Source organism: Manis pentadactyla, chromosome 15 (assembly GCF_030020395.1).
Source record: "Manis pentadactyla isolate mManPen7 chromosome 15, mManPen7.hap1, whole genome shotgun sequence".
NCBI classification, from domain to species: Eukaryota; Metazoa; Chordata; class Mammalia; order Pholidota; family Manidae; genus Manis; species Manis pentadactyla.
Genome location: NC_080033.1, coordinates 22085520 through 22111312, shown reverse-complemented (window position 1 = coordinate 22111312; position 25793 = coordinate 22085520). Strand labels below are relative to the sequence as shown.

At 37.9% G+C, this 25793-nt stretch overlaps 1 protein-coding gene across 8 annotated transcripts in view; it reads left to right on the top strand.

Moving 5' to 3' along the window:
• The window catches only part of GARRE1 (granule associated Rac and RHOG effector 1), a 96356-nt gene that overhangs the window by 15293 nt on the left and 55270 nt on the right, over positions 1 to 25793 (top strand). For 5 of the 8 annotated variants that reach the window (XM_036929901.2, XM_057493308.1, XM_036929894.2 and 2 more), the window contains exon 2: positions 23883 to 25161. In XM_036929901.2, the coding sequence (XP_036785796.2) occupies positions 24667 to 25161 (495 nt within the window). In that variant the 5' untranslated portion in view covers positions 23883 to 24666. Of the gene's footprint in view, positions 1 to 17879; positions 17904 to 21965; positions 23340 to 23882; positions 25162 to 25793 lie in introns of those variants that run through there. The other 3 variants (XM_036929898.2, XM_036929895.2, XM_036929897.2) reach the window with 3 other exon arrangements.

The following is a 25793-nucleotide window of genomic DNA, read 5'->3' as shown; positions in this document are numbered from 1 at the left end:
TGTGGCTAAGACCTCCAGTATTATGTTGAATAACAGTGGAGAGAGTGGGCATCCCTGTCTTGTTCCCGATTGCAGAGAAAAAGCTTTCAGCTTCTCGCTGTTCAGTATGATGTTTGCTGTGGGTTTATCATATATGGCCTTTATTATGTTGAGGTACTTGCCCTCTGTACCCATTTTGTTGAGAGTTTTTATTATGAATGGATGTTGAATTTTGTTGAATGCTTTTTCAGCATCTATGGAGATGATCATGTAGTTTTTATCTTTCCTTTTGTTGATGTGGTGGATGATGTTGATGGATTTTTGAATGTTTTACCATCCTTGCATCCCTTGGATGAATCCCACTTGGTCATGGTGTATGATCCTTTTGATGTATTTTTGAATTCGGTCTGCTAATATTTTGTTGAGTATTTTTGCATCTACGTTCATCAGGGATATTGGTCTGTAGTTTTCTTTTTTGGTGGGGTCTTTGCTTGGTTTTGGTATTAGGGTGATGTTGGCTTCACAGATTGAGTTTGGGAGTATTCCCTCCTCTTCTATTTTTTGGAAAACTTTAAGGAGAATGGGTGTTATGTCTTCTCTGTATGTTTGATAAAATTCCGAGGTAAATCCATCTGGCCCGGGGGTTTTGTTCTTGGGTAGTTTTTTGATTACCGATTCAATTTCATTGCTGGTAATTGGTCTGTTTAGATTTTCTGTTTCTTTCTGGGTCAGTCTGGGAAGGTTGTATTTTTCAAGGAAGTTGTCCATTTCTCCTAGGTTTTCCAGCTTGTTAGCATATAGTTTTTCATAGTATTCTCTAATAATTCTTTGTATTATTGTGGGGTCCGTCATGATTTTTCCTTTCTCGTTTCTGATTCTGTTGATGTGTGTTGACTCTCTTTTCCTCTTAATAAGTCTGGCTAGAGGCTTATCTATTTTGTTTATTTTCTTGGCGAACCAGCTCTTGCTTTCATTGATTCTTTCTATTGTTTTATTCTTCTCGATTTTATTTATTTCTGCTCTAATCTTTATTGTGTCCCTCCTTCTACCGACTTTGAGCGTCATTTGCTCTTCTTTTTCCAGTTTCATTAATTGTGAGTTTAGACTGCTCATATGGGATTTTTCTTCTTTCCTTAGGGTAGGCCTGTATTGCATATACTTCCCTCTTAGCATGGCCTTCACTGTGTCCCACAGATTTTGCAGTGTTGAATTATTCTTGTCATTCATCTCCATATATTGCCTGATCTCTGTTTTTATTTAGTCATTGATCCATTGGTTATTTAGGAGCATGTTGTGAAGCCTCCATGTGTTTGTGGGATTTTTCATTTTCTTTGCGTAATTTATTTCTAGTTTCATACCTTTGTGGTCTGAGAAACTGGTTGGCACAATTTCAATCTTTTTGAATTTATTACTGAGGCTCTTTTTGTGGCCTAGTATATGATCTCTTCTTGAAAATGTTCCACATGCATTTGAGAAGAATGTGTATTCTGCTGCTTTTGTGTGTAGAGTTCTGTAGATGTCTGTTAGGTCCATCTGTTCTAATGTGTTGTTCAGTGCCTTTGCCTCCTTACTTATTTTCTGTTGGTTGATCTGTCCTTCAGAGTGAGTGGAGTGTTGAAGTCTAAAATGAATGCATTGCATTCTATTTCCCCTTTTGTTTTTATTAGTATTTGTTTCACATATGTAGGTGCTCCTTTGTTGGGCACATAGATATTTATAATGGTTTTATCTTCTTGTTGGATTGACCCCTTTATCATTATGTAATGTCCTTCTTTGTCTCTGTTTTGAAGTCTATTTTGTCTGATACAAGAACTGCAACTCCTGCTTTTTTCTCCCTGTTAGTTGCATGAAATATCTTTTTCCATCCCTTCACTTTTAGTCTGTGTATGTCTTTGGGTTTAAAGTGAATCTCTTGTATTGCCTCACTCTTTTTCATGTGATAACTTAAGAGAATCCAAAAAAAGTAGAGTCTTTAGAGGGGAGAGAACAAAGAGTTGAATCTTTAAGGTATTCTCTTTTGCCTGGATAGATTATTTTAAATTCATGAATGTTGAGAATAAAATTCTTCAAAGTATTTTTCTGGAGTGTATTTCTAAATATGGCTTGTGTCATTCTGAACTGACAAAAAAACGTAGAAATGGTTGGGCTTTGAACTTCATAGACAATAACCAGTAATCTCCCTGAAGAATTGCCTTAGTGTCTCCACTTTGTCAAGGGTAGATATTTAGATTTACATTATCGTTGACTGAAGGTGAGAGAAAATTTTCTGTTTGTTTTTTTTTCAAAAGAGGGAATTGTTTGTATAGTGCTTCATCTTAATTTTTAAAATAAAAGCTTTTATCAAACTGTAACTCACATACCAGACAATTCCCCCATTTAAAGTATGTAATTCAGTGATTTTCGGTATACTCACAGAGTTATACAGTCACCATCATAGTCAATTTTAGAATATTTTCATCACTCCAGAAAGAAACCCTGAACCCCATTAGCAGTCATTCCTCATTATTCCTGTGCATCCCAGCCCTAGGCAACAGTCTACTTTCTGTTTCAAGGGATTTGCCTATTTTGAACATTTTTTATTAATGGAATAGTGAAGTATGTGGCCTTTTATATCTGGCTTTTTATGCTTACTGGTTTCAAAGCTCATCCATATTGTAGCATGTATCAGTACTTCCTTCCTTTTTATGCCTAAATAATATTAATCTATTATATGACCATACTACATTTTGTCCATTCATCAGTTGATAAGCATTTGAGTTTTTTTCTCTTTTCACTATTATGAATAATACTGCTCTGAACTTTCACAGGTTTTTGTGTAGGCATATGTTTTTCATTTCTCTTGGGTATTACACATAGTTGTGGAGAATTGCTTGGTTTTATCGTAATTCTATGTTTAACCTTTTGAGGTATTGCAAAATTCGTTTCCAAAGTGTCTGCACCATTTTACATTCCCATGGGCAGTTTGGGAGGATTCTAATTTCTCCACATCCTTGTCAACACTTGTTATTGTCTGTCTTTTTTGGTCAGAGCCATCCTAGTGGTTGTGAAGTGGTATCTCGTGGTTTTAATTTGCATGTCTCTGATAGCTAATGTTGAGCATCATTTCACGAGCTGATTGGTCACTTGTACATCTTCTTTAAAAGGTTCATCTATATTTGATCATCAGTTTTGGCAAGATAGATTAAGTTGGAAAATCTGAAACTATAAAAGAACAAATGAACATATTTAACTAGAGAAATGAGGGAAAAGGTGTGTGTGTGTGTATGTGTGTGGTGAAAGATGATATAATCAGATGTAAAAAATAAAGGACAGGCTCCCCAGAGAAATAGTCAGCATTGTCCACCACCTGTATTTTTCACTCTTTGCCTGAGCTTGAGAAACAGACTGCTTCATGATCCTATTACCTAGCTGTGACTTTGGAAGTAGAGACCCTGATCTCTGCCTTTCTCCCAACAGCACGTATCATAAGGCTACCGATACTGCAACCACTGCTAGCTTTCTACAGACCAGTGGCCTAACAAGTAGAGAAGTAGCTTGCCGTGTGGATGCATTTACAAACATATATGTTCATAAGTTTATCTCTGTTGAGCCTTGTATCATAATTCCCTCTCTTTTCAGGCTAATACTCCATTGTATGGTTATAACATATTTTGTTTTTCCTTTCATCCCTGGATGGACAGTTGGCTGTTTCCACCTTTTGGCTATTAGGAATACTGTTGCTATGAACATTGGTGTACAAATATCATGTCCCTGTTTTCAGTTCTTTTGTGTATATACCCAGGAATGGAATTGCTAGATCCTATGGTAATTATATGTTTATTTTTTAAGAAACTACTGTACTGTTTTCCACCACAGCTGTGCCATTTTACATTCAACAGTGTACAGGATCCCAATTTCTCCTCATTTTTGACATTTGTTTTCTGTGTTTTTTTTTTCTTTCTATAATAGCCATCCTAATAGATATGAACTGGTATCTCATTGTGGTTTAAATTTGAGTTCCCTAATGCTCAGTGAGAATCTTTTCATGTTCTTTTTTTTTTTTTTTTTTTTTTTGACATATTTATTTGCCATTTATTTTAAATTTTAAACAGAAGGATTATGCAATTTCATTTAACCAATAATCCGTAGATTGAGAGACTAAGACTTTATCGCAGATGAACTTCATCTAAAATTTTTTTATTGAGAAAATACAGGAGCTTTTAATAATAAATGCCACCAAGCAGCAGTTTTTCAAAGTTTCAATTTTTGGGCAAAACTTAAACTTAGACATGGTCATACAAACTGACATGAATGAAGTCATCCGCCACTTTAAATTCTCATATTCTATATTTCAAATCTGTTTCCTTAAATTAGTTCCATCTGAAACTTTTTCCTGATTACAAAAATACATTGTTAATGCTGAAAACTTGGGTGAATATACATTTTTTTTTTTTTTTAATAATTATTTTTTATTGAAGGGTAGTTGACACACAGTATTACATTACATGAGTTTCAAGTGTACAACACAGTGGTAGAACATTTATATACATAATTCTAGGTTCCAGCTATCACCCTACCAGGCTGTTACAATATCTTGACTATATTCCTTATGCTATACCTTACATCCCGGTTACTAATTTATTTTACCATTGGAAGTCTGTCCTTTTTTTTTTTTTTTTTTTTTTGTGAGGGCATCTCTCATATTTATTGATCAAATGGTTGTTAACGACAAGAAAATTCTGTATAGGGGAGTCAATGCTCAATGCACAATCATTATTCCACCCCAAGCCTAATTTTTGTCAGTCTCCAGTCTTCTGAGGCATAACAAACAAGTTCTTACATGGAGAACAAATTCTTACATAATGAATAAGTTACATAGTGAACAGTACAAGGGCAGTCATCACAGAAACTTTCGGTTTTGCTCATGCATTATGAACTATAAACAGTCAGTTCAAATATGAATACTCATTTGGTTTTTATACTTGATTTATATGTGGATACCACATTTCTCTCTTTATTATTATTATTTTTAATAAAATGCTGAAGTGGTAGGTAGATACAAGATAAAGGTAGAAAATATAGTTTAGTGTTGTAAGAGAGCACATGTAGATGATCAGGTGTGTGCCTGTAGACTATGTGTTAATCCAAGCTAGACCAGGGCAATAAAACATCCACGTATGCAGAAGATTTCTCTCAGAACGGGGGGGTGAGGTTCTAAGCCTCACCTCTGTTGATCCCCAATTTCTCACCTGATGGCCCCCCTGCGACTGTGCCTGTCTTAGGTTGTTCCTCCCTTGAGGAATCTTACCCGTCTCTGGCTAACCAGTCATCTTCCGGGGCCATACAGGGAAATGTGAAGTTGGTAAGTGAGAGAGAAGCCTTATTGTTTGAAAAAGTTAGCTTTTTACTTCTTTGCATATTTATGCCCTGTGGCTTCTATGCCCAGCATTTGTCTTGAGGTATCTTTACCACTTGGAAGAATTATGATACTCGGTAAATTTGATATGAGGCACGAATTCTATTTAAGGGTTGTAATTAGGAAGGAAGAAGAAAAGCTATAGAAGTAGCAGACGGAAGAAAACATGGGAAGATTGATTATTTCTTTGATATATCTTCTTGTAGAGTAACTTCAGCATGTATAGGTTTTAAGCTACTACTTAAATTGCACACACACATTAACATAATAGGAGTATAGTTACATAACCAAAGCATATCTGTAATTACTAGCCATCTGCAGTGAAACCAAGAAAACCAGTTAGACACCTTAGGCATTTGTGAAAACTTATCTATGATATGGTGGATATTGTCCAAATGAACTTGAACAGTCTGAGAGAAATCAGACAAATTAAAACAACCCATTCCTGGGGACTGTTCACATGCAATATGTTCTTTTAACAATAAATAGTTTGTAGTTGTAAGACTTTGGAGCGCTACAATTTGCACTTCTCCTAATTCTTGGTTGAGTTCCAACAGTATAGATCCAGTCCAATTTTGTTGTTTTACTGTATGCACAGGCCAGCTTAGATATCTCCTTCCTCATTCCCATGGCAAGTCCAGGAACTGGTGGGATGAGTGCATCTACAGCTGTAGCAGTGCGTGGATCTTTGTTGGGGTTTTTTGATGATCATCTTCTGGCATGAGTCTTCCAGAGAGTGCAGATGTTGGAAGTTCTTTTTCATATCGTATCTCAGTTCATTTTCGGGGTAGCCCAATTAGGCTTTGATCCTCTGTATAAACACAAACAGACCCTTTGCCTACACTTTTATATGCCCTTTATACCCTTGTGTAGAACTCGTTGGAGGTTACCACACAGGAACTGCCCTTTTTTTTTTTTTTTGCTTTGTTTTTGGTATCACTAATCTACACTTACATGACGAATATTATGTTTACTAGGCTCTCCCCTATACCAGGTCTCCCCTATAAACCCCTTTACAGTCACTGTCCATCAGCATAGCAAAATGTTGTAGAATCACTACTTGCCTTCTCTGTGTTGTACAGCCCTCCCTTTTCTCCTACCCCCCCATGCATGTTAATCTTAATACCCCCCTACTTCTCCCCCCCTTTTCCCTCCCTACCCACCCATCCTCCCCAGTCCCTTTCCCTTTGGTACCTGTTAGTCCATTCTTGAGTTCTGTGATTCTGCTGCTGTTTTGTTCCTTCAGTTTTTCCTTTGTTCTTATATTCCACAGATAAGTGAAATCATTTGGTATTTCTCTTTCTCCGCTTGGCTTGTTTCACTGAGCATAATACCCTCCAGCTCCATCCATGTTGCTGCAAATGATTGGATTTTCCCTTTTCTTATGGCTGAGTAGTATTCCATTGTGTATATGTACCACATCTTCTTTATCCATTCATCTATCGATGGACATTTAGGTTGCTTCCAATTCTTGGCTATTGTAAATAGTGCTGCGATAAACATAGGGGTGCATCTGTCTTTCTCAAACTTGATTGCTGCATTCTTAGGGTAAATTCCTAGGAGTGCAATTCCTGGGTCAAATGGTAAGTCTGTTTTGAGCATTTTGATGTACCTCCATACTGCTTTCCACAATGGTTGAACTAACTTACATTCCCACCAGCAGTGTAGGAGGGTTCCCCTTTCTCCACAGCCTCGCCAACATTTGTTGTTGTTTGTCTTTTGGATGGCAGCCATCCTTACTGGTGTGAGGTGATACCTCATTGTAGTTTTAATTTGCATTTCTCTGATAATTAGCGATGTGGAGCATCTTTTCATGTGTCTGTTGGCCATCTGTATTTCTTTTTTGGAGAACTGTCTGTTCAGATCCTCTGCCCATTTTTTAATTGGGTTATTTGTTTTTTGTTTGTTGAGGCGTGAGAGCTCCTTATATATTCTGGACGTCAAGCCTTTATCGGATGTGTCATTTTCAAATATATTCTCCCATACTGTAGGGATCCTTCTTGTTCTATTGATGGTGTCTTTTGCTGTACAGAAGCTTTTCAGCTTAATATAGTCCCACTTACTCATTTTTGCTGTTGTTTTCCTTGCCCGGGGAGATATGTTCAAGAAGAGGTCACTCATGTTTATGTCTAAGAGGTTTTCGCCTATGTTTTCTTCCAAGAGTTTAATGGTTTCATGGCTTACATTCAGGTCTTTGATCCATTTTGAGTTTACCTTTGTATATGGGGTTAGACAATGGTCCAGTTTCATTCTCCTACATGTAGCTGTCCAGTTTTGCCAGCACCACCTGTTGAAGAGACTGTCATTTCGCCATTGTATGTCCATGGCTCCTTTATCAAATATTAATTGACCATATATGTCTGGGTTAATGTCTGGATTCTCTAGTCTGTTCCATTGGTCTGTGGCTCTGCTCTTGTGCCAGTACCAAATTGTCTTGATTACTATGGCTTTATAGTAGAGCTTGAAGTTGGGGAGTGAGATCCCCCCTACTTTATTCTTCTTTCTCAGGATTGCTTTGGCTATTCGGGGTCTTTGGTGTTTCCATATGAATTTTTGAATTATTTGTTCCAGTTCATTGAAGAATGTTGCTGGTAGTTTCATAGGGATTGCATCAAATCTGTATATTGCTTTGGGCAGGATGGCCATTTTAACGATATTAATTCTTCCTAGCCACGAGCATGGGATGAGTTTCCATCTGTTAGTGTCCCCTTTAATTTCTCTTAAGAGTGACTTGTAGTTTTCAGAGTATAAGTCTTTCACTTCTTTGGTTAGGTTTATTCCTAAGTATTTTATTTTTTTTGATGCAATTGTGAATGGAGTTGTTTTCCTGATTTCTCTCTCTGTTGGTTCATTGTTAGTATATAGGAAAGCCACAGATTTCTGTGTGTTGATTTTGTATCCTGCAACTTTGCTGTATTCCGATATCAGTTCTAGTAGTTTTGGGGTGGAGTCTTTAGGGTTTTTTATGTACAGTATCATGTCATCTGCAAATAGTGACAGTTTAACTTCTTCTTTACCAATCTGGATTCCTTGTATTTCTTTATTTTGTCTGATTGCCGTGGCTAGGACCTCCAGTACTATGTTAAATAACAGTGGGGAGAGTGGGCATCCCTGTCTAGTTCCCGATCTCAGAGGAAATGCTTTCAGCTTCTCGCTGTTCAATATAATGTTGGCTGTGGGTTTATCATAGATGGCCTTTATTATGTTGAGGTACTTGCCCTCTATTCCCATTTTGCTGAGAGTTTCTAACATGAATGGATGTTGAACTTTGTCAAATGCTTTTTCAGCATCTATGGAGATGATCATGTGGTTTTTGTCTTTCTTTTTGTTGATGTGGTGGATGATGTTGATGGACTTTCGAATGTTGTACCATCCTTGCATCCCTGGGATGAATCCCACTTGGTCATGGTGTATGATCCTTTTGATGTATTTTTGAATTCGGTTTGCTAATATTTTGTTGAGTATTTTTGCATCTACGTTCATCAGGGATATTGGTCTGTAGTTTTCTTTTTTGGTGGGGTCTTTGCCTGGTTTTGGTATTAGGGTGATGTTAGCTTCATAGAATGAGTTTGGGAGTATCCCCTCCTCCTCTATTTTTTGGAAAACTTTAAGGAGAATGGGTATTATGTCTTCCCTGTATGTCTGATAGAATTCCGAGGTAAATCCATCTGGCCCGGGGGTTTTGTTCTTTGGTAGTTTTTTGATTACCTCTTCAATTTCGTTGCTGGTAATTGGTCTGTTTAGATTTTCTGTTTCTTCCTGGGTCAATCTTGGAAGGTTATATTTTTCTAGGAAGTTGTCCATTTCTCCTAGGTTTCCCAGCTTGTTGGCATATAGGTTTTCATAGTATTCTCCAATAATTCTTTGCATTTCCGTGGGGTCCGTCGTGATTTTTCCTTTCTCGTTTCTGATACTGTTGATTTGTGTTGATTCTCTTTTCTTCTTAATAAGTCTGGCTAGAGGCTTATCTATTTTGTTTATTTTCTCGAAGAACCAGCTCTTGGTTTCATTGATTTTTGCTATTGTTTTATTCTTCTCAATTTTATTTATTTCTTCTCTGATCTTTATTATGTCCCTCCTTCTGCTGACCTTAGGCCTCATCTGTTCTTCTTTTTCCAATTTCGATAATTGTGACATTAGACCCTTCATTTGGGATTGCTCTTCCTTTTTTAAATATGCTTGGATTGCTATATACTTTCCTCTTAAGACTGCTTTTGCTGTGTTCCACAGAAGTTGGGGCTTAGTGTTGTTGTTGTCATTTGTTTCCATATATTGCTGGATCTCCATTTTGATTTGGTCATTGATCCATTGATTATTTAGGAGCGTGTTGTTAAGCCTCCATGTGTTTGTGAGCCTCTTTGCTTTCTTTGTACAGTTTATTTCTAGTTTTATGCCTTTGTGGTCTGAAAAGTTGGTTGGTAGGATTTCAATCTTTTGGAATTTTCTGAGGCTCTTTTTGTGGCCTAGTATGTGGTCTATTCTGGAGAATGTTCCATGTGCACTTGAGAAGAATGTATATCCCGCTGCTTTTGGATGTAGAGTTCTATAGATGTCTATTAGGTCCATCTGCTCTACTGTGTTGTTCAGTGCTTCCGTGTCCTTACTTATTTTCTGCCCAGTGGATCTATCCTTTGGGGTGAGTGGTGTGTTGAAGTCTCCTAGAATGAATGCATTGCAGTCTATATCCCCCTTTAGTTCTGTTAGTATTTGTTTCACATATGCTGGTGCTCCTGTGTTGGGTGCATATATATTTAGAATGGTTATATCCTCTTGTTTGACTGAGCCCTTTATCATTATGTAGTGTCCTTCTTTATCTCTTGTTACTTTCTTTGTTTTGAAGTCTATTTTGTCTGATATTAGTACTGCAACCCCTGCTTTCTTCTCACTGTTGTTTGCTTGAAATATGTTTTTCCATCCCTTGACTTTTAGTCTGTACATGTCTTTGGGTTTGAGGTGAGTTTCTTGTAAGCAGCATATAGATGGGTCTTGCTTTTTTATCCATTCTGTTACTCTGTGTCTTTTGATTGGTGCATTCAACCCATTAACATTTAGGGTGACTATTGAAAGATATGTACTTATTGCCATTGCAGGCTTTAAATTCGTGGTTACCAAAGTTTCAAGGTTAGCCTCTTTAGTATCTTACTGCCTAACTTAGCTCTCTTATTGAGCTGTTATATACACTGTCTGGAGATTCTTTTCTTCTCTCCCTTCTTGTTCCTCCTCCTCGATTCTTCATATGTTGGGTGTTTTGTGCTGTGCTCTTTCTAGGAGTGCTCCCATCTAGAGCAGTCCCTGTAAGATGTTCTGTAGAGGTGGTTTGTGGAAAGCAAATTCCCTCAGCTTTTGTTTGTCTGGGAATTGTTTAATCCCACCGTCATATTTGAATGATAGTCGTGCTGGATACAGTATCCTTGGTTCAAGGCCCTTCTGTTTCATTGTATTAAATATATCATGCCATTCTCTTCTGGCCTGTAGGGTTTCTGTTGAGAAATCTGACGTTAGCCTGATCGGTTTCCCTTTATAGGTGACCTTTTTCTCTCTAGCTGCCTTTAACACTCTTTCCTTGTCCTTGATCTTTGCCATTTTAATTATTATGTGTCTTGGTGTTGCCCTTCTTGGATCCTTTCTGTTGGGGGTTCTGTGTATTTCCGTGGTCTGTTTGATTACTTCCTCCCCCAGTGTGGGGAAGTTTTCAGCAATTATTTCTTCTAAGATACTTTCCATCTCTTTGCCTCTCTCTTCTTCTTCTGGGACCCCTATAATACGGATATTGCTCCTTTTAGATTGGTCACACAGTTCTCTTAATATTGTTTCATTCCTGGAGATCCTTTTGTCTCTCTCTATGTCAGCTTCTATGCGTTCCTGTTCTCTGATTTCAATTCCATCAATGGCCTCTTGCATTCTATCCATTCTGCTTATAAACCCTTCCAGAGTTTGTTTCATTTCTGCGATCTCCTTTCTGGCATCTGTGATCTCTTTCCGGACTTCATCCCATTTTTCTTGCGTATTTCTCTGCATCTCTGTCAGCATGTTTATGATTCTTATTTTGAATTCTTTTTCAGGAAGACTGGTTAGGTCTGTCTCCTTCTCTGGTGTTGTCTCTCTGATCTTTGTCTGCCTGTAGCTTTGCCTTTTCATGGTGATAGGAATAGTCTGCAGAACTGGGACGAGTGACGGCTGGAAGGACTTCCTTTCTTGTTGGTTTGTGGCCCTCCTCTCCTGGGAGAACAGCGGCCTCTAGTGGCTTGTGCTGCACAGCTGCGCGCAGACAGGGTTTCTGCTTCCTGCCCGGCTGCTATGGAGTTAATCTCCGCTGTTGCTGTGGGCGTGGCCTGGCTCGGGCAGCTACTCCAAAATGGTGGAGTCGCGTTGGAGCAGGAGCTGCTGGGAGGCTATTTATCTCCGTAAGGGGCCTCCCTGCTCCCTGCAGCCCAGGGGTTAGGGTGCCCAGAGATCCCGGATTCCCTACCTCTGGATTAAGTGACCCGCCCTGCCCCTTTAAGACTTCCAAAAAGCACCCGCCAAAACAAAACAACGACCACAAAAAAAAAACAAGAAAAAAAAATTTTTTTAATTAAAAAAAAAAAAAAAATTTTTAATTAAAAAAAAAAAAGGTGGTCGTTCATTTTTCTTTATTCTCCGGTGCCAGCCTCAGGCCTCTGCTCACCGGTCTTTCTGCCCTGTTTCCCTAATATTGGGGTCCCTGTCCCTTTAAGACTTCCAAAAAGCGCTCGCCAAAACAAAGCAGCAAAAAAGCAAAAAAAAAAAATGGTCGCGCGCTTTTCTTATTCCTCTGTCGCCCAGCCTCCAGTGCCTGCTCACTGTTCTTGCTGCCCTGTTTTCCCAGTATCGAGGGCCCTGCACTCTGGCCCGGATGGCTGGGGCTGGGTGTTCGGCAGCCCTGGGCTCCGTCTCCCTCCCGCTCTGCCTGCTCTTCTCCCGCTGGGAGCTGGGGGGAGGGGCGCTCGGCTCCCGCGGGGCCGGGGCTTGTATCTTACCCCCTTCGCGAGGCGCTGGGTTCTCTCAGGTGCGGATGTGGTCTGGATATTGTCCTGTGTCCTCTGGTCTTTATTCTGGGAAGGGTTGTCTTTGTTATATTTTCATAGATATATGTTGTTTTGGGAGGAGATTTCCGCTGCTCTACTCACGCCGCCATCTTCCGCCCCCCTGTCTTTTCATGTTCTTATTGGACATTTGTCTTTCACTTTGAATAAATGTTTATTCAAGTCCTTTGCGTGTTTAAAAATTGGATTGTTTGGGTTTTTGGTTTTGAGTTACAGGAGTTCTTTATATATTCTGGATATTAATCCCTTTTCAGGTACATGATTTACATATATTCTGTCCCATTCTGTGAGTTGTGTTTTCACTCTATTGACAGTATCCTTTGATGTGGAAAAGTTTTCATCTTGATGAAGAACAATTTGTTTTTTCTTTTGTTGTCTGCGCGTTGGTGTCACAACCAAAAAATCATTGCCGAGTCTGAACTCATTAATTTTATTTATTTTATTATTTTTATTTTGGTATATTAATCTATAATTACATGAAGAACATTATGTTTACTAGGCTTCCCCCTTCACCAAGTCCCCCCCACATATACCCTTCACAGTCACTGTCCATCTGCATAGTAAGATGCTGTAAAATCACTACTTGTCTTCTATGTGTTGCACAGCCCTCCGCGTGCCCCCCACGCACTATACATGCTAATCATAATGCCCTCTTTCTTTTTCCCCGCCCTTATCCCTCCCTTCCCACCCATCCTCCCCAGTGCCTTTCCCTTTGGTAACTGTTAGTCCATTCTTGGGTTCTGTGATTCTGCTGCTGTTTTGTTCCTTCAGTTTTCCTTTGTTCTTATACTCCACATATGAGTGAAATAATTTGGTACTTGTCTTTCTCCGCCTGGCTTATTTCACTGAGCATAATACCCTCTAGCTCCGTCCATGTTGTTGCAAATGGTAGGATTTGTTTTTTCTTATGGCTGAGTAATATTCCATTGTGTATGTGTACCACATCTTCTTTATCCATTCATCTACTGATGGCCATTTAGGTTGATTCCATATCTTGGCTATTGTAAATAGTGCAGCGATAAACATAGGGGTGCATCTGTCTTTTTCAAACTGGAGTGCTGCATTCTTAGGGTAAATTCCTAGAAGTGGAATTCCTGAGTCAAATGGTATTTATATTTTGAGCATTTTTAGGAACCTCCATACTGCTTTCCACAGTGGTTGAACTAATTTACATCCCAACAGCAGTGTAGGAGGGTTCCCCTTTCTCCACAACCTTGCCAACATTTGTTGTTGTTTGTCTTTTCAATGATGGCGATCCTTACTGATGTAAGGTGATATCTCATTGTGGTTTTAATTTGCATTTCTCTGATGACATGCGATGTGGAGCATCTTTTCATGTGTCTGTTGGCCATCTGAATTTCTTCTTTAGAGAACTGTCTATTCAGCTCCTCTGCCCATTTTTTAATTGGATTATTTGTTTTTTGTTTGTTGAAGTGTGTGAGCTCTTTATATATTTTAGATGTCAACCCTTTATCAGATCTGTCATTTAGGAATATATTCTCCCATACTGTAGGAGACCTTTTTGTTCTATTGATGGTGTCCTTTGCTGTACAGAAGCTTTTCAGCTTGATATAGTCCCACTTGTTCATTTTTGCTTTTGTTTCCCTTGCCCAGGGGGATATGTTCATGAAGAAGTCACTCATGTTTATGTCCATGAGATTTTCGCCTATGTTTTTTTCTAAGAGTTTTATGGTTTCATGACTTACATTCAGGTCTTTGATCCATTTAGAATTTACTTTTGTGTATGGGGTTAGACAGTGATCCAGTTTCATTCTCTTACATGTAGCTGTCCAGTTTTGCCAGCAGACTGTCATTTCCCCATTGTATGTCCATGGCTCCTTTATCATATATTAATTGGCCATATATGTTTGGGTTAATGTCTGGAGTCTCTATTCTGTTCCACTGGTCTGTGGCTCTGTTCTTGTGCCAGTACCAAATTGTCTTGATTACTGTGGCTTTGTAGTAGAGCTTGAAATTGGGGAGCGAGACCCCCCCCACTTTATTCTTCCTTCTCAGGATTGCTTTGGCTATTCGGGGTCTTTGGTATTTCCATATGAATTTTTGAACTATTTGTTCCAGTTCATTGAAGAATGCTGTTGGTAATTTGATAGGGATTGCATCGAATCTCTATATTGCTTTGGGCATGATGGCCATTTTGACGATATTAATTCTTCCTAGCCAGGAGCATGGGATGAGTTTCCATTTGTTAGTGTCTTCTTTAATTTCTCTCAAGAGTGTCTTGTAGTTTTCAGGGTATAGGTCTTTCACTTCCTTGGTTAGGTTTATTCGTAGGTATTTTATTCTTTTTGATGCAACTGTGAATGGAATTGTTTTCCTGATTTCTCTTTCTGCTAGTTCATTGTTAGTGTATAGGAATACCACAGATTTCTGTGTATTAATTTTGTATCCTGCAACTTTGCTGAATTCCGATATTAGTTCTAGTAGTTTTGGAGTGGAGTCTTTAGGGTTTTTTATGTACAATATCATGTCATCTGCAAATAGTGACAGTTTGACTTCTTCTTTACCAGTCTGGATTCCTTGTATTTCTTTGTTGTGTCTAATTGCCATGGCTAGGACCTCTAGTACTATTTTGAATAACAGTGATGAGAGTGAGCATCTCTGTCTTGTTCCCGATCTCAGAGGAAAAGCTTTCAGCCTCTCGCTGTTCAGTATGATGTTTGCTGTGGGTTTATCATGTATGGCCTTTATTATGTTGAGGTACTTGTCCTCTGTGCCCCTTTTGTTGAGAGTTTTTATCATGAATGGATGTTGAATTTTGTTGAATGCTTTTTCAGCATCTATGGAGATGATCATGTGGTTTTTGTCCTTTTTGTTGATGTGGATGATGATGATGGATTTTCGAATGTTGTACCATCCTTGCATCCCTTGGATGAATCCCACTTGGTCATGGTGTATGATCTTCTTGATGTATTTTTGAATTCGGTTTGCTAATATTTTGTTGAGTATTCACTGCCATTTTATTTCTGTTTTTCATCTTAGCAATCATATTTCCTATTTCTAAGAATTCTTTCTTGAATTCTCCTTCCTTTATGACTTGCTTGCTTTTTTTCCCCCATTTTTCTTTTATTAAGGTATCATTCATATACAATCTTATGATGTTTCACATACACAGCATTCACCCATATTATCATGTCCTCAGCCCTCCACTGTGGTCGCTGTCTATCAACGTAATATGATGTTATACAGTCATTAAATGTATTCTCTGTGCTATACTACTTTCCCAGTGATCCACCTATATTGTGATTGTGGATTATAGTGCCCCTTAATCCCTTTCTCCTTCCCTCGCTACCCTCTCCAACCCTTCCCCTTTGGTAACCACTAGTCCCTTGGTGTCTGTGAGTCTACTGCTTTTTTTGTTCCTTCTGTTTTGCTTTGTTTTTATACTCCACAAATGAATGAAATCATATGGTGTTTGTCTTTCTCCTCCTGACTTATTTCAGGTCATAATACCCTCTAGCTCCATCCATGTTGTTGCAAATGGCAGTATTTCTTTTCTGTTTATGGCTGATTAATATTTGATTATGTATATGTACCACATCTCTTTTATCCATTCATCTATTGATGGACATCTAGGTTGCTTCCATATCTTGGCTATTGTAAATAGTGTGGCAATAAACAGGTGTACATATCTTTTCAAATCAGGAATCTTGTTTTCTTTGGGTAAATTCCTAGGAGTGGAATTACTGGGTCAAAAGGTATTTCTATTTTTAGTTTTTTGAGGAACCTCCATACTGATTTCCACAGCGGTTGAACCAATTTACATTCCCACCAGCAGTGTAGGAGGGTTATCTTTTCTCCACATTCTCTCCAGCATTTGTTGTTCCTTGTCTTTTGAATGTTGTCCATCCTAACTGGTGTGAGGTGATATCTCATTGGGGTTTTCATTTGCATTTCCCTGATGACTAACAATGTGGAGCATCTTTTCGTGTGCCTGTTTGCCATCCTAATTTCTTTGGAGAAGTGTCTGTTCAGATCCTCTGCCCATTTTTTTATCGGGTTATTTGTTTTTTGGGTGTTGAGGCATATGAGTTCTTTATGTATTTTGGATGTTAGTCCCTCATTGGATAAATTGTTGAATATATTTTTGTTCTGCTGGTGGTGTCCTCTGCTGTACAGAAGCTTTTTAGTTTGATGCAGTCCCACTTGTTCATTTTTTATTTTGTTTCCCTTGACCAAGATGTGTTCAGGAAAATGTTGCTCATGTTTATATTCAAGAGATTTTTTCCTGTTTTCTTCTAAGAGTTTTATGGTTTCATGACTTACATTCAGGTCTTTGATCCATTTTGAGTTTACTTTTCCATATGGAGTTAGACAGTAATCCAGTTTGCTTGCCTTTGTTTTAAGGATGCATTTTCTTAACAGATCTCTCTGAGGATAACAGAATTTCTTTTCTTTTTGAGGATAACAGATTTCTTCTCAGGTGTTTTCCTGGGACCTAAAATACATATTTCTTCTGAGGTTTGGTCAGCTTTTCATATTGGTTGTCCTTTTTTGTCCTCTTGGTTTTCTTTCACTATCTAGTGATCTTATCGGTGAAGAACTGGGTTGGTTATATAGGTAATTGACAAGAGTTTCCTCTTTTTCATCAGTCATCTTGGCTTAGTAAGTGTTGACTGATTGAATGATCAGGAGTGGAAAGTGTGGAGATCAGGTTGATGGACCTATTTCCCACTCATGATTTCTGTACCTACTGACTCAAAGTGGGGCATTTATCCAGCTCCTCCAGGGAAAAGGACTCTGCCTTTCTGTGTCCCTTGGCTCTGCATGTTCTGGGAAGTGTCCAGCTGTGCTCTGGTCTGTCTCACCATACAGTTTCATCAGCTTTTCTCCATCTTCCAGAAAGTGGCAAACATTTAAATAGACTATATTCCTCAGCCCTTGTCATTCCTGTAATGCTGTGATTCCCTTATGAACATCTTTATGTGTCATTGGGATTTGGGGTAAGTAGGAGAAGTACATACACATGCCTATTTATTCAGCCTGTTGTCTTGAAATAGAGCTACTTTGTGCCACACCGTCGGTGACAGCAAGACTGCTTTTCACTCCATTTTCTTTGTTGGCTTAATGACTGAAATGGATTTAAAATTGTTCTCTGTGTTCACAAATCATAGCTGTTAATATCACTGAAACGTGATGCCTCCCACCTTAGGATATGTAGATTTCTACTCAGTTCAGAGATTGAGTAACTTTATAAAACCTTTCTTGTTTGTCAGTAACTTTTTTCCAGACAAACATAGATCCAAGGCTTGCTTACTTTCACTGATTGTGGGGGAATGACAATAACAACAAGATCATAAAACATTTAGTGCCAGACATTATTCTACATGCTTTATGTGTATAAACTCATCTAACCCTATAACAGAGTTACTGGCATTCTCTCTATTTCACAGATGATGAAACTGAAGTACACTAAGTTCAGGAACTTGCCCAAGGTCACATAGCTGGTAAGTGTGTTAGAAACAGGATCTAACTCAGTTACTTGGTCCTTAAGGCCACTGTCTTGCCCCCTGCATTCTCTAAAGGGAAGCTCTTCACGTTTTCTCAGGATGACCACTTTTTCTATCTTATCAGTCATGAATATAAAAAAACCCTTTTTAGTTCCAAGTATGTTTTTTGTTATTGTTTGAAACAAATTGCTGATAATACATAAAGAAGATGTGGTACATATACACAATGGAGTATTATTCAGTCATAAAAACACCTGCCATTTACAACAACATGGATGGATCTAGAGGGTATTATGCTTAGTGAAATAAGCCTGGCGAAGAAAGACAAATACCATATGATTTCACTTATTTGTGGAATAAAAAAACACAGCAAAAGAGAATGAACAAAACAGCAGTAGACTTACAGTCACTCAGAAGTGACTGGTGGTTACCATGGGGGAGGGTTTGGGGTAAGTGGGTGGGGAGGGTGAGGAGGATAGAAAGGCACAAAAATTCTCAATCATAATATAAGTTGGTCATGGGGATAATAGTACAGCATGGATAATGTAGTCAGTGATTCTGTAACATCTTCCCATGTTGATAGTAGTGTACTACTGAGGGTGAGGATTTAATAATACGGGTAACTGCCAAACCACTGTGTTGTATACTTGCAACTAATACAAGATTGTATATCATTGATACTGCAATGTTTAAATAAATAAAAAATTCTGATGATTTTGATTGCAGAAAGGAATATTTAAAATGATATAACCAGGCCTGAGTTCAATTTTAATCTTTTGAGGACTTTTGCAAATTACTGTGGTGTTGAAAAGATGACTTATCTGCTAAAATGTCCTTTTCTGCTATGTGTCTGTGAATTTAGGCAGCATTAAAACTTTTGAATATAATACTTAAATCTTACAAGTCTTGGGTACAACTAACTTCTGAAGTCTTTCATAATGCATTTTTATTTCCAAATAGCATCAACAGTAGATTCATAAATGGTGAATATTTTCCCAGTGAAAATTCTTTTTAAGCAAATGTAGGAAAGGTCCTTAAATGAATTTAACATATTTAAGTCCTTCAAGCAGATAAATATGGGGGAAGAACCTTCGAAAAACAGTCAGCATTGAGAAGAATTTTGTTTAAAAAAAATCAAAGGAATATATCCAGATCCTTATATGCATGTTTGTGTACATTTTAAACTTTTTATTATAGAAATGTTCAGTCATATACAATGTAGAGTAAATGATATGATGGACCTTATGTACCCATCACCCAGCTTCCAGTAATATTTTATCAAGGGATATTAATCACTGCCATGAAGACAGCTCCTTAGATGGATGTCACCACCTTTTCTGCATATTTTTTCTTGGCAAAATCCCATTTGAAAATGATAGACCTTGAATGGTATTTCAGTTCCATGGTATTTCCTTGAATTCAACACTACCTAGTTTTGATTAAGCAAAGATCAGCATGGAAATGCTTGATCTATTAAGAGTAAGTAAAAACAAGTTTTCATCTTGTTAAGGGGCTTGTTTGTTCTCTCTGCCTGGAGAAGAACCCCAAGTCTTAAGTAGACTTTAACATAAACATGGGGGAAAGCATTCAAAAAACATTAAACATTGAGAAGCAACTCCTACTAAGGCCAGAGGACTGTTGGAAAACAGGAACTTTGTGTCAATTACGTACATAATCAACCTAGTTCTTAATTGATAAGAATCTCTGGATAGTGAAAGAAAACCCTGTCCCTATTAACAGTGACTCCACATTCCACAAATCTACTCTATGTTTCTATGTATTTGCCTCCTCTGGACACTTCATATCAATGCGTTCATATAATTTGTGGCTTCTTGTATCTGTTTTCTTTCACTTAGCACAGTGTTTTCAAGGTTCATCCATTTTAGCTTGTATCAATACTTCATTCCTTTATGTACACATTATATGTGTGTGTGTATATATATATATATATACACACACAAAATATTTTATTATATGACTATACCACATTTTGTTTATTCATTCATCAGTTGATAGACACTTGGGTTTTTGTCATTGGGCTATTGTAAATAATGCTGCTATGAACATTTATGTACAGGTTTTTCTGTGGATGTACATTTTTCATTTATCTTGGGTATATACATAGGAGTGGAATTACTGGGTCATGTGGTAACACTATTTAACATTATGAGAAACTGCTAAACTGTTCTCCAGAGTGCTATCCCATTTTATAATCCTAGCAATGTAGAAGGGTCCCGATTTCTCTACATCCTCACCAACACTTGTTATTACTTGTCTTTTTGATTTAAGTAATCATGTTTGATGAAGCCGCTATATGTAAACCAAACAGTCAGTGAAGATATTTTTAAATATGTATTTAGCTTAAGTTGTTCTTTAAGCAGTTGTAATATCCACTGGCATTTTAATAAAAATTTTCACTGTGAGCTTAGCACTAAAATGAAAAGTTTAATGACTAATAACATAATCCCCCAACTTGTTTAACTTTTAGGAAAATTATTTTTTACTTTAAAAAATAATGCATTCTTGAAGGGGAAAAGAGTAAATGATTCACCAGATGTAGTTGTTTTCTTAAAGCATAAATTTGTATTTATATACTTCTAAATTATCAGATAGACTGTATATATAGGCTTGATCCTTTAAAATATATAGGCTTGAGCTTTTAAAAATCATAATGAAATCCTGAAAAGTTGTTTATAATGGAATCATTGAAGTATTACATTAAATACTCTCAGGGTTCACTATTTAAGGAAATCTCTGTGTTTTTTAAGATGTTCAGTAACTGATGATTATAACTTGATGGTTTAGATTTTTAAGAAAAGGAGTGCTCCATTATGTTGGGAATACAAGTATTTCAAGTAATGTTCTGTATAGTCTGTCCTCATTTTCAGATTCTGTTTTTGCAGACTGACATACTGGCCAAAAATTTTCTTGTAACACAAAATCAGTACTTGTGGAGCTCTTGTGGTCATGTGTGGACATGTGCAGAGTGGTTTGAATTGCCCAGTATGCATGCCCCTAGTTGAGGTCAAACAAGGTGATGCTGTGCCTTCTTAGTTCAGCTCTCAGACTATAAACAAGTGTCTTTTTTGTAGTCTTTTTAGTGCCACAATTTTTGCATTTTTTATGCTTTTCGTTGGCAATTTCACTGTTTAAAATGGCCTCTAAGCCTGGTGCTTAAGTTCTGTCCAGTGTTCCTGAGCCCAAGAAGGCTGTAATGTGCTCTACAGAGAAAATAACATGTGTTAGATAAGATTCATTCAGTCATGAGTTACAGAGCTGTTGTGAGTTCAATGTTAATGAATCAACAATATGTATTAAATAAGGTGTCTTTATAAGAAACACACACAAAAAAGTTATATATTGATTGAATAACAAAAATGTATAACCAGAGACTCAGGAATTTAACTCTGTATGTCTTAAAGGAGTACTGGTTCAGGTATTTGCTAATTCAGTGTTTGTGGGGACTTTATGTAATAGAACTTACTGTAAATAATGAGAATCAACTATGTGTAATGAGTTTTTTCTTGCTGCTTTCAAGATTTCTTTGCATTTGGCTTTAGGTGATTTGATTATAATGTGTGTAGGTGGATTTCTTTGAGTTCATCCTAGTTGGAGTTTGTTAAGCTTCATGAATGTGTAGGTTCGTGTTTTTCAATTGGGGAAGTTTTTGGTCACTATTTTCTCAAGTACTCTTTCTATGCATTTCTCTCTCTTCTGTCTTGGGAATCCCATTATATAATGCTGATATAGTTGATGGTATCCACAGATCTCTGAGGCTCTTTTCTTCTTTTGTCATTCTTTTTTTACTGTTCCTCAGACTGGATAACCTTGATTTATCTTCATGTCTCCTAATTCCTGCTCAAATCTGCTATTGAACCATTTAGTATATTTCTTCATGTCAGTTATTGTATTTTTCAATTCCAGGATTTCTATTTGGTGCTATTTTTAAAATATAAATTACGTATTTTATTAGTATTCTTTACTTTAATTAGTATTGCTGAGACCTCATTCTCATACTTTCCTTTAGTTTTTTAGATATTGTTTCCTTTAGTTCTTTAAACATATTCAAAATAGCTGATTTTAAGTCTTTGTCTTGTAAATCCAACATCTGGGCTTCCTCAAGAATGGTATATATATTTTTTTCCTGTGTATGGGCCATACTTTTTTATTACTTAGTGTGTCTTGTAAATTTTAACTGGAAACTGAACATTTTAAATGATACAATATGGTAACTCTGGAAATCTGATTCTTTTCCCTTTCCAAGTGTATTCCAAGTCAGGGCAAACACAGACCCTTGAATGTGGGATCTTCCAGGTAGCCAGATAGACCATATAGTGATCATTTCTTGGGGAAGAAACTTTGAAGGAGCACTAGCCCAGTCCTGCTCCCTCTTGTGGCTGCCTGCCTTATGGTTTTCACTGCAAGTGCAGCTGTTAGTTTTCAGGACGACTGTAGAGTTTGAGGATACTTTTATACTCAGGATAAAAGTGCCGTGTATATAAAGACAGAGGCTGGAGAAGTGAGTGGCTGGAAGGAGGTCTGCAGACAGGATTCTTCCTCACCCTCACTCAGGCGCCAGTTTTCCCTCTGGATGTTCAAAGCGGAGCCCAGCAAGGTGTGCCAGTTCTTACACACTGGTAATTTCTACAGAACCCCTGGCTCTGGGTAGGTTCAAATTGCAATGTCTAGAGAGCTCTGGTTGCAGTTTCTGATACCTACAGCAGTGGAGTAGTGTGATTTGCCTCACATAGCTAACATCAGGGTTCACACTAGCCTGAACTGTCTGTACTCCCAAATAAAACAACAGTTCAAATATATTTTTACTAAATGTTATATTTAGTCTGTATTAAACTTCAAACTATATGACGTCTATATATAGTTTGGTCTACTTGTTGATAACTTTCCCTTTTCCATTTTTTGTAGATATAAATAAATACAAATCATACTTTGTCACTCTTCATGGTCAATCACTATGCCTTCTTTATGGTTCTGTAATTGCATAAGGAACCTAGGAAGACAGGAGGGTTACAGGAGCAGGGGATGAGAGTGCTGTTCAGCTAGCAGCTATAGTCAGCTAACCTGGCCACCACTTGTAGCTCTGTGTTCAAGAGAATCTTGACTCTTAAAAAATCTCACAAACTGTTGAAGAAACAGCATATCAAATAGTTACTTATAAGAAATCTGTTCCCAAATGTTCTTTTTTCAAATTAAAGATACTAAGGCAATCACATCTATCCCTATCCAAATGTTCCATTATAATTAATGTGGCTTTACAAATTCTAATGTACAGCAGAAGCACTCAACAGGAGTTCTGAAGGAGGGTGGGCTGTCCAGATAGAAACTGTGGTCTGTGAAAGAAAATCATCTGAATATCCTGAAAAAGACCCTATGCCATCCTGCCTCAACACCTTGCTATGGTGGTCCTTTGACCTGGTAAGCCCCACCCATCTCTTGTGCTTGTCAAAACCTATCCTACAATCAAGGCCTACTTCAGAGTAACATTATTCATAACAACCTTCCTGATTTCTCTCAGTCTTTGCTCATGTCTCCCTTTTTCAATCCCCCTTAAAGTTTTGTGAGTGCTGTACTTCTCAGCAGTCCTCACCACAGTCTGGGTACTTTTCTGATCTTCTCTGTGGCAGGTTTATGAGCTCTCTGAAGAGGAAATAAGGGTGTGCTGAATATAACCAGGCCCTGCTGGATGTGTCACTTATTACCCTCAGCTTTGGAGTGGTTTGTTTGGAATCAAACTTTTTTTGTTGTATTATTTTAGTTCTACAACTTGAGGAATTTTCTAACAGTCATCATGTCATAGTTCAGCTCTCATTGTTGTACCTGTGTTTGTAAGGTTATAATATGATTTCTTATTCATTTGTAGCCTACCTTAGGGGATTATAGCATTTCAGGAGTTAATGTTCCAGAATTACTCATTGTCCTGTGACTTTCCTAACTTTATCTTATTTTTCCCCCTTACAGGAAATGACTTAGAGGCCTTACAAATACATCTGTGCATTCTTGCTTCAGACTTTACAATTGAGGGCCAACTCAGTCTGGAAGCACCACTTACTAACATTACAAGGAAACTGCTACCTCAGCAAACAAAAAGGAAAGGAGGAGAAAACTTATAGTAACAAAAGCCTTTTTTTAAAATTGTTTTCAGAAAATATTAAAGGAAATTTGGAAATTTTTTGCATTGCAAAGAAGCTTTGCAGGTAAATGGATTTGGCAGGCAGGCTCTGTCAAAATTCTGCAGTGGTTTGATCTTCCTTCTTTAAGACTTAGAGTGAAGTAATTCTGTACTGCTTTTTAAATTGCTGTTGATCAGCTTATGGGTTTTTGGGTTCTAACTTTTCTGGTATACTGAAGATACATTATATTACATTATATTAATTTTTTAAAGTTAAGTTATTTTTCTGCCATTGTAAATACAAGTATCAAAATATTCTTACAAAGTAATTATAGTTAAACATTTTTTTCAGCGAACATCTTTTTATTCAGAGTGTAATGCTAGCAGTTCTTACACAACAGTTTGGACACATTTTTACGTTTTGTCAGAAGTCCTGCCCACACTGAACATACTAATTATACAAACCTGTTGTCCTCACATCTACGTTGGATGACATGGTCACCTTCCTCATGGAAATGCCTTTCTTAAAACTTAGATTTGCGGAACTCCACTATTTTTATACCTAGCTACAGTTTTGGGAAAGGAAATCAGAACCTGACCTGCTCACAGCTGCTGAGACAGTCCCCGTCCCGCATGTATTGCTGCAGTGCCCAAGACAGTAAGATGGACTACAAGCGGCGCTTCCTGCTTGGCGGGTCCAAGCAGAAGGTCCAGCAGCACCAGCAGTGCCCGCTGCCCGAGCTAGGCCGGGCCCTGAGCACGCCTGTGGTGCCTGCAGCCTCCGCTGCCCCCCTGGGCAGCCTCTCTGCTGCAGGCAGCTGCCACCATGCCATGCCCCACTCCACTCCCATCGCTGACATCCAGCAGGGCATCTCCAAGTACCTGGACGCCCTCAATGTCTTCTGTCGCGCCAGCACTTTCCTCACAGACCTCTTCAGTACTGTGTTCAGGAACTCCCACTATGCCAGGGCAGCCACGCAGCTCAGAGATGTGCAGGAGCATGTCATGGAAGCAGCCAGCCGGCTGACTTCAGCCATAAAGCCCGAGATTGCCAAGATGCTGATGGAACTCAGTGCTGGAGCTGCAAACTTCACAGACCAGAAGGAATTCAGTCTCCAGGATATTGAGGTAGAGTATCTTCTGTGTCATAGTAGGCCAGGAAAATACATTCCAGAGGTAAGTGAGAATGCTTAGTTTTTCCCCAAATCACTGTAATGATGGTCTTTGTCCTCCTTCTTTTGATACTCTGTCCTTGTAAGAAATGTGTGCATGCCACATTCTGAATTGCTTTCATTTCAAATTAAGTAGGTTAACAGACCATTAAACAAACAAGTCAGTCTACATTTTATGTTAAGTTTTCAAATCAAAACTTAATTTCCAAATAACATACTATTGAAAGTACATAGTGGGGACTGAGAAATCAAAATATGATTTTGAACTTTATGTGTGAATTATTATCATGTAGAACCATTGGTTTAATGTAGAAAGTTTCACACGTTTGTAGGATAAATAATTGTCCCTTTTCTAAATTCACAGCTTTTCACATTTGTATGTTTTGATTCTTATTCAGTACATTTCTTAGGGTCTTTGATAGTCAAAATGAAATATTTTCCCTCTTTCAGGGCTTTAGATTAGAATATAAACTTCATTCAGAATAAAGATGACATTTTTCCTTCCTTCATTTAGGAAATGATTTATTAAAGTGTTCTGTTATATTAGTGTCACTGCTAGACTTTAAAAATTGTTTTTAGCTGCTCAGA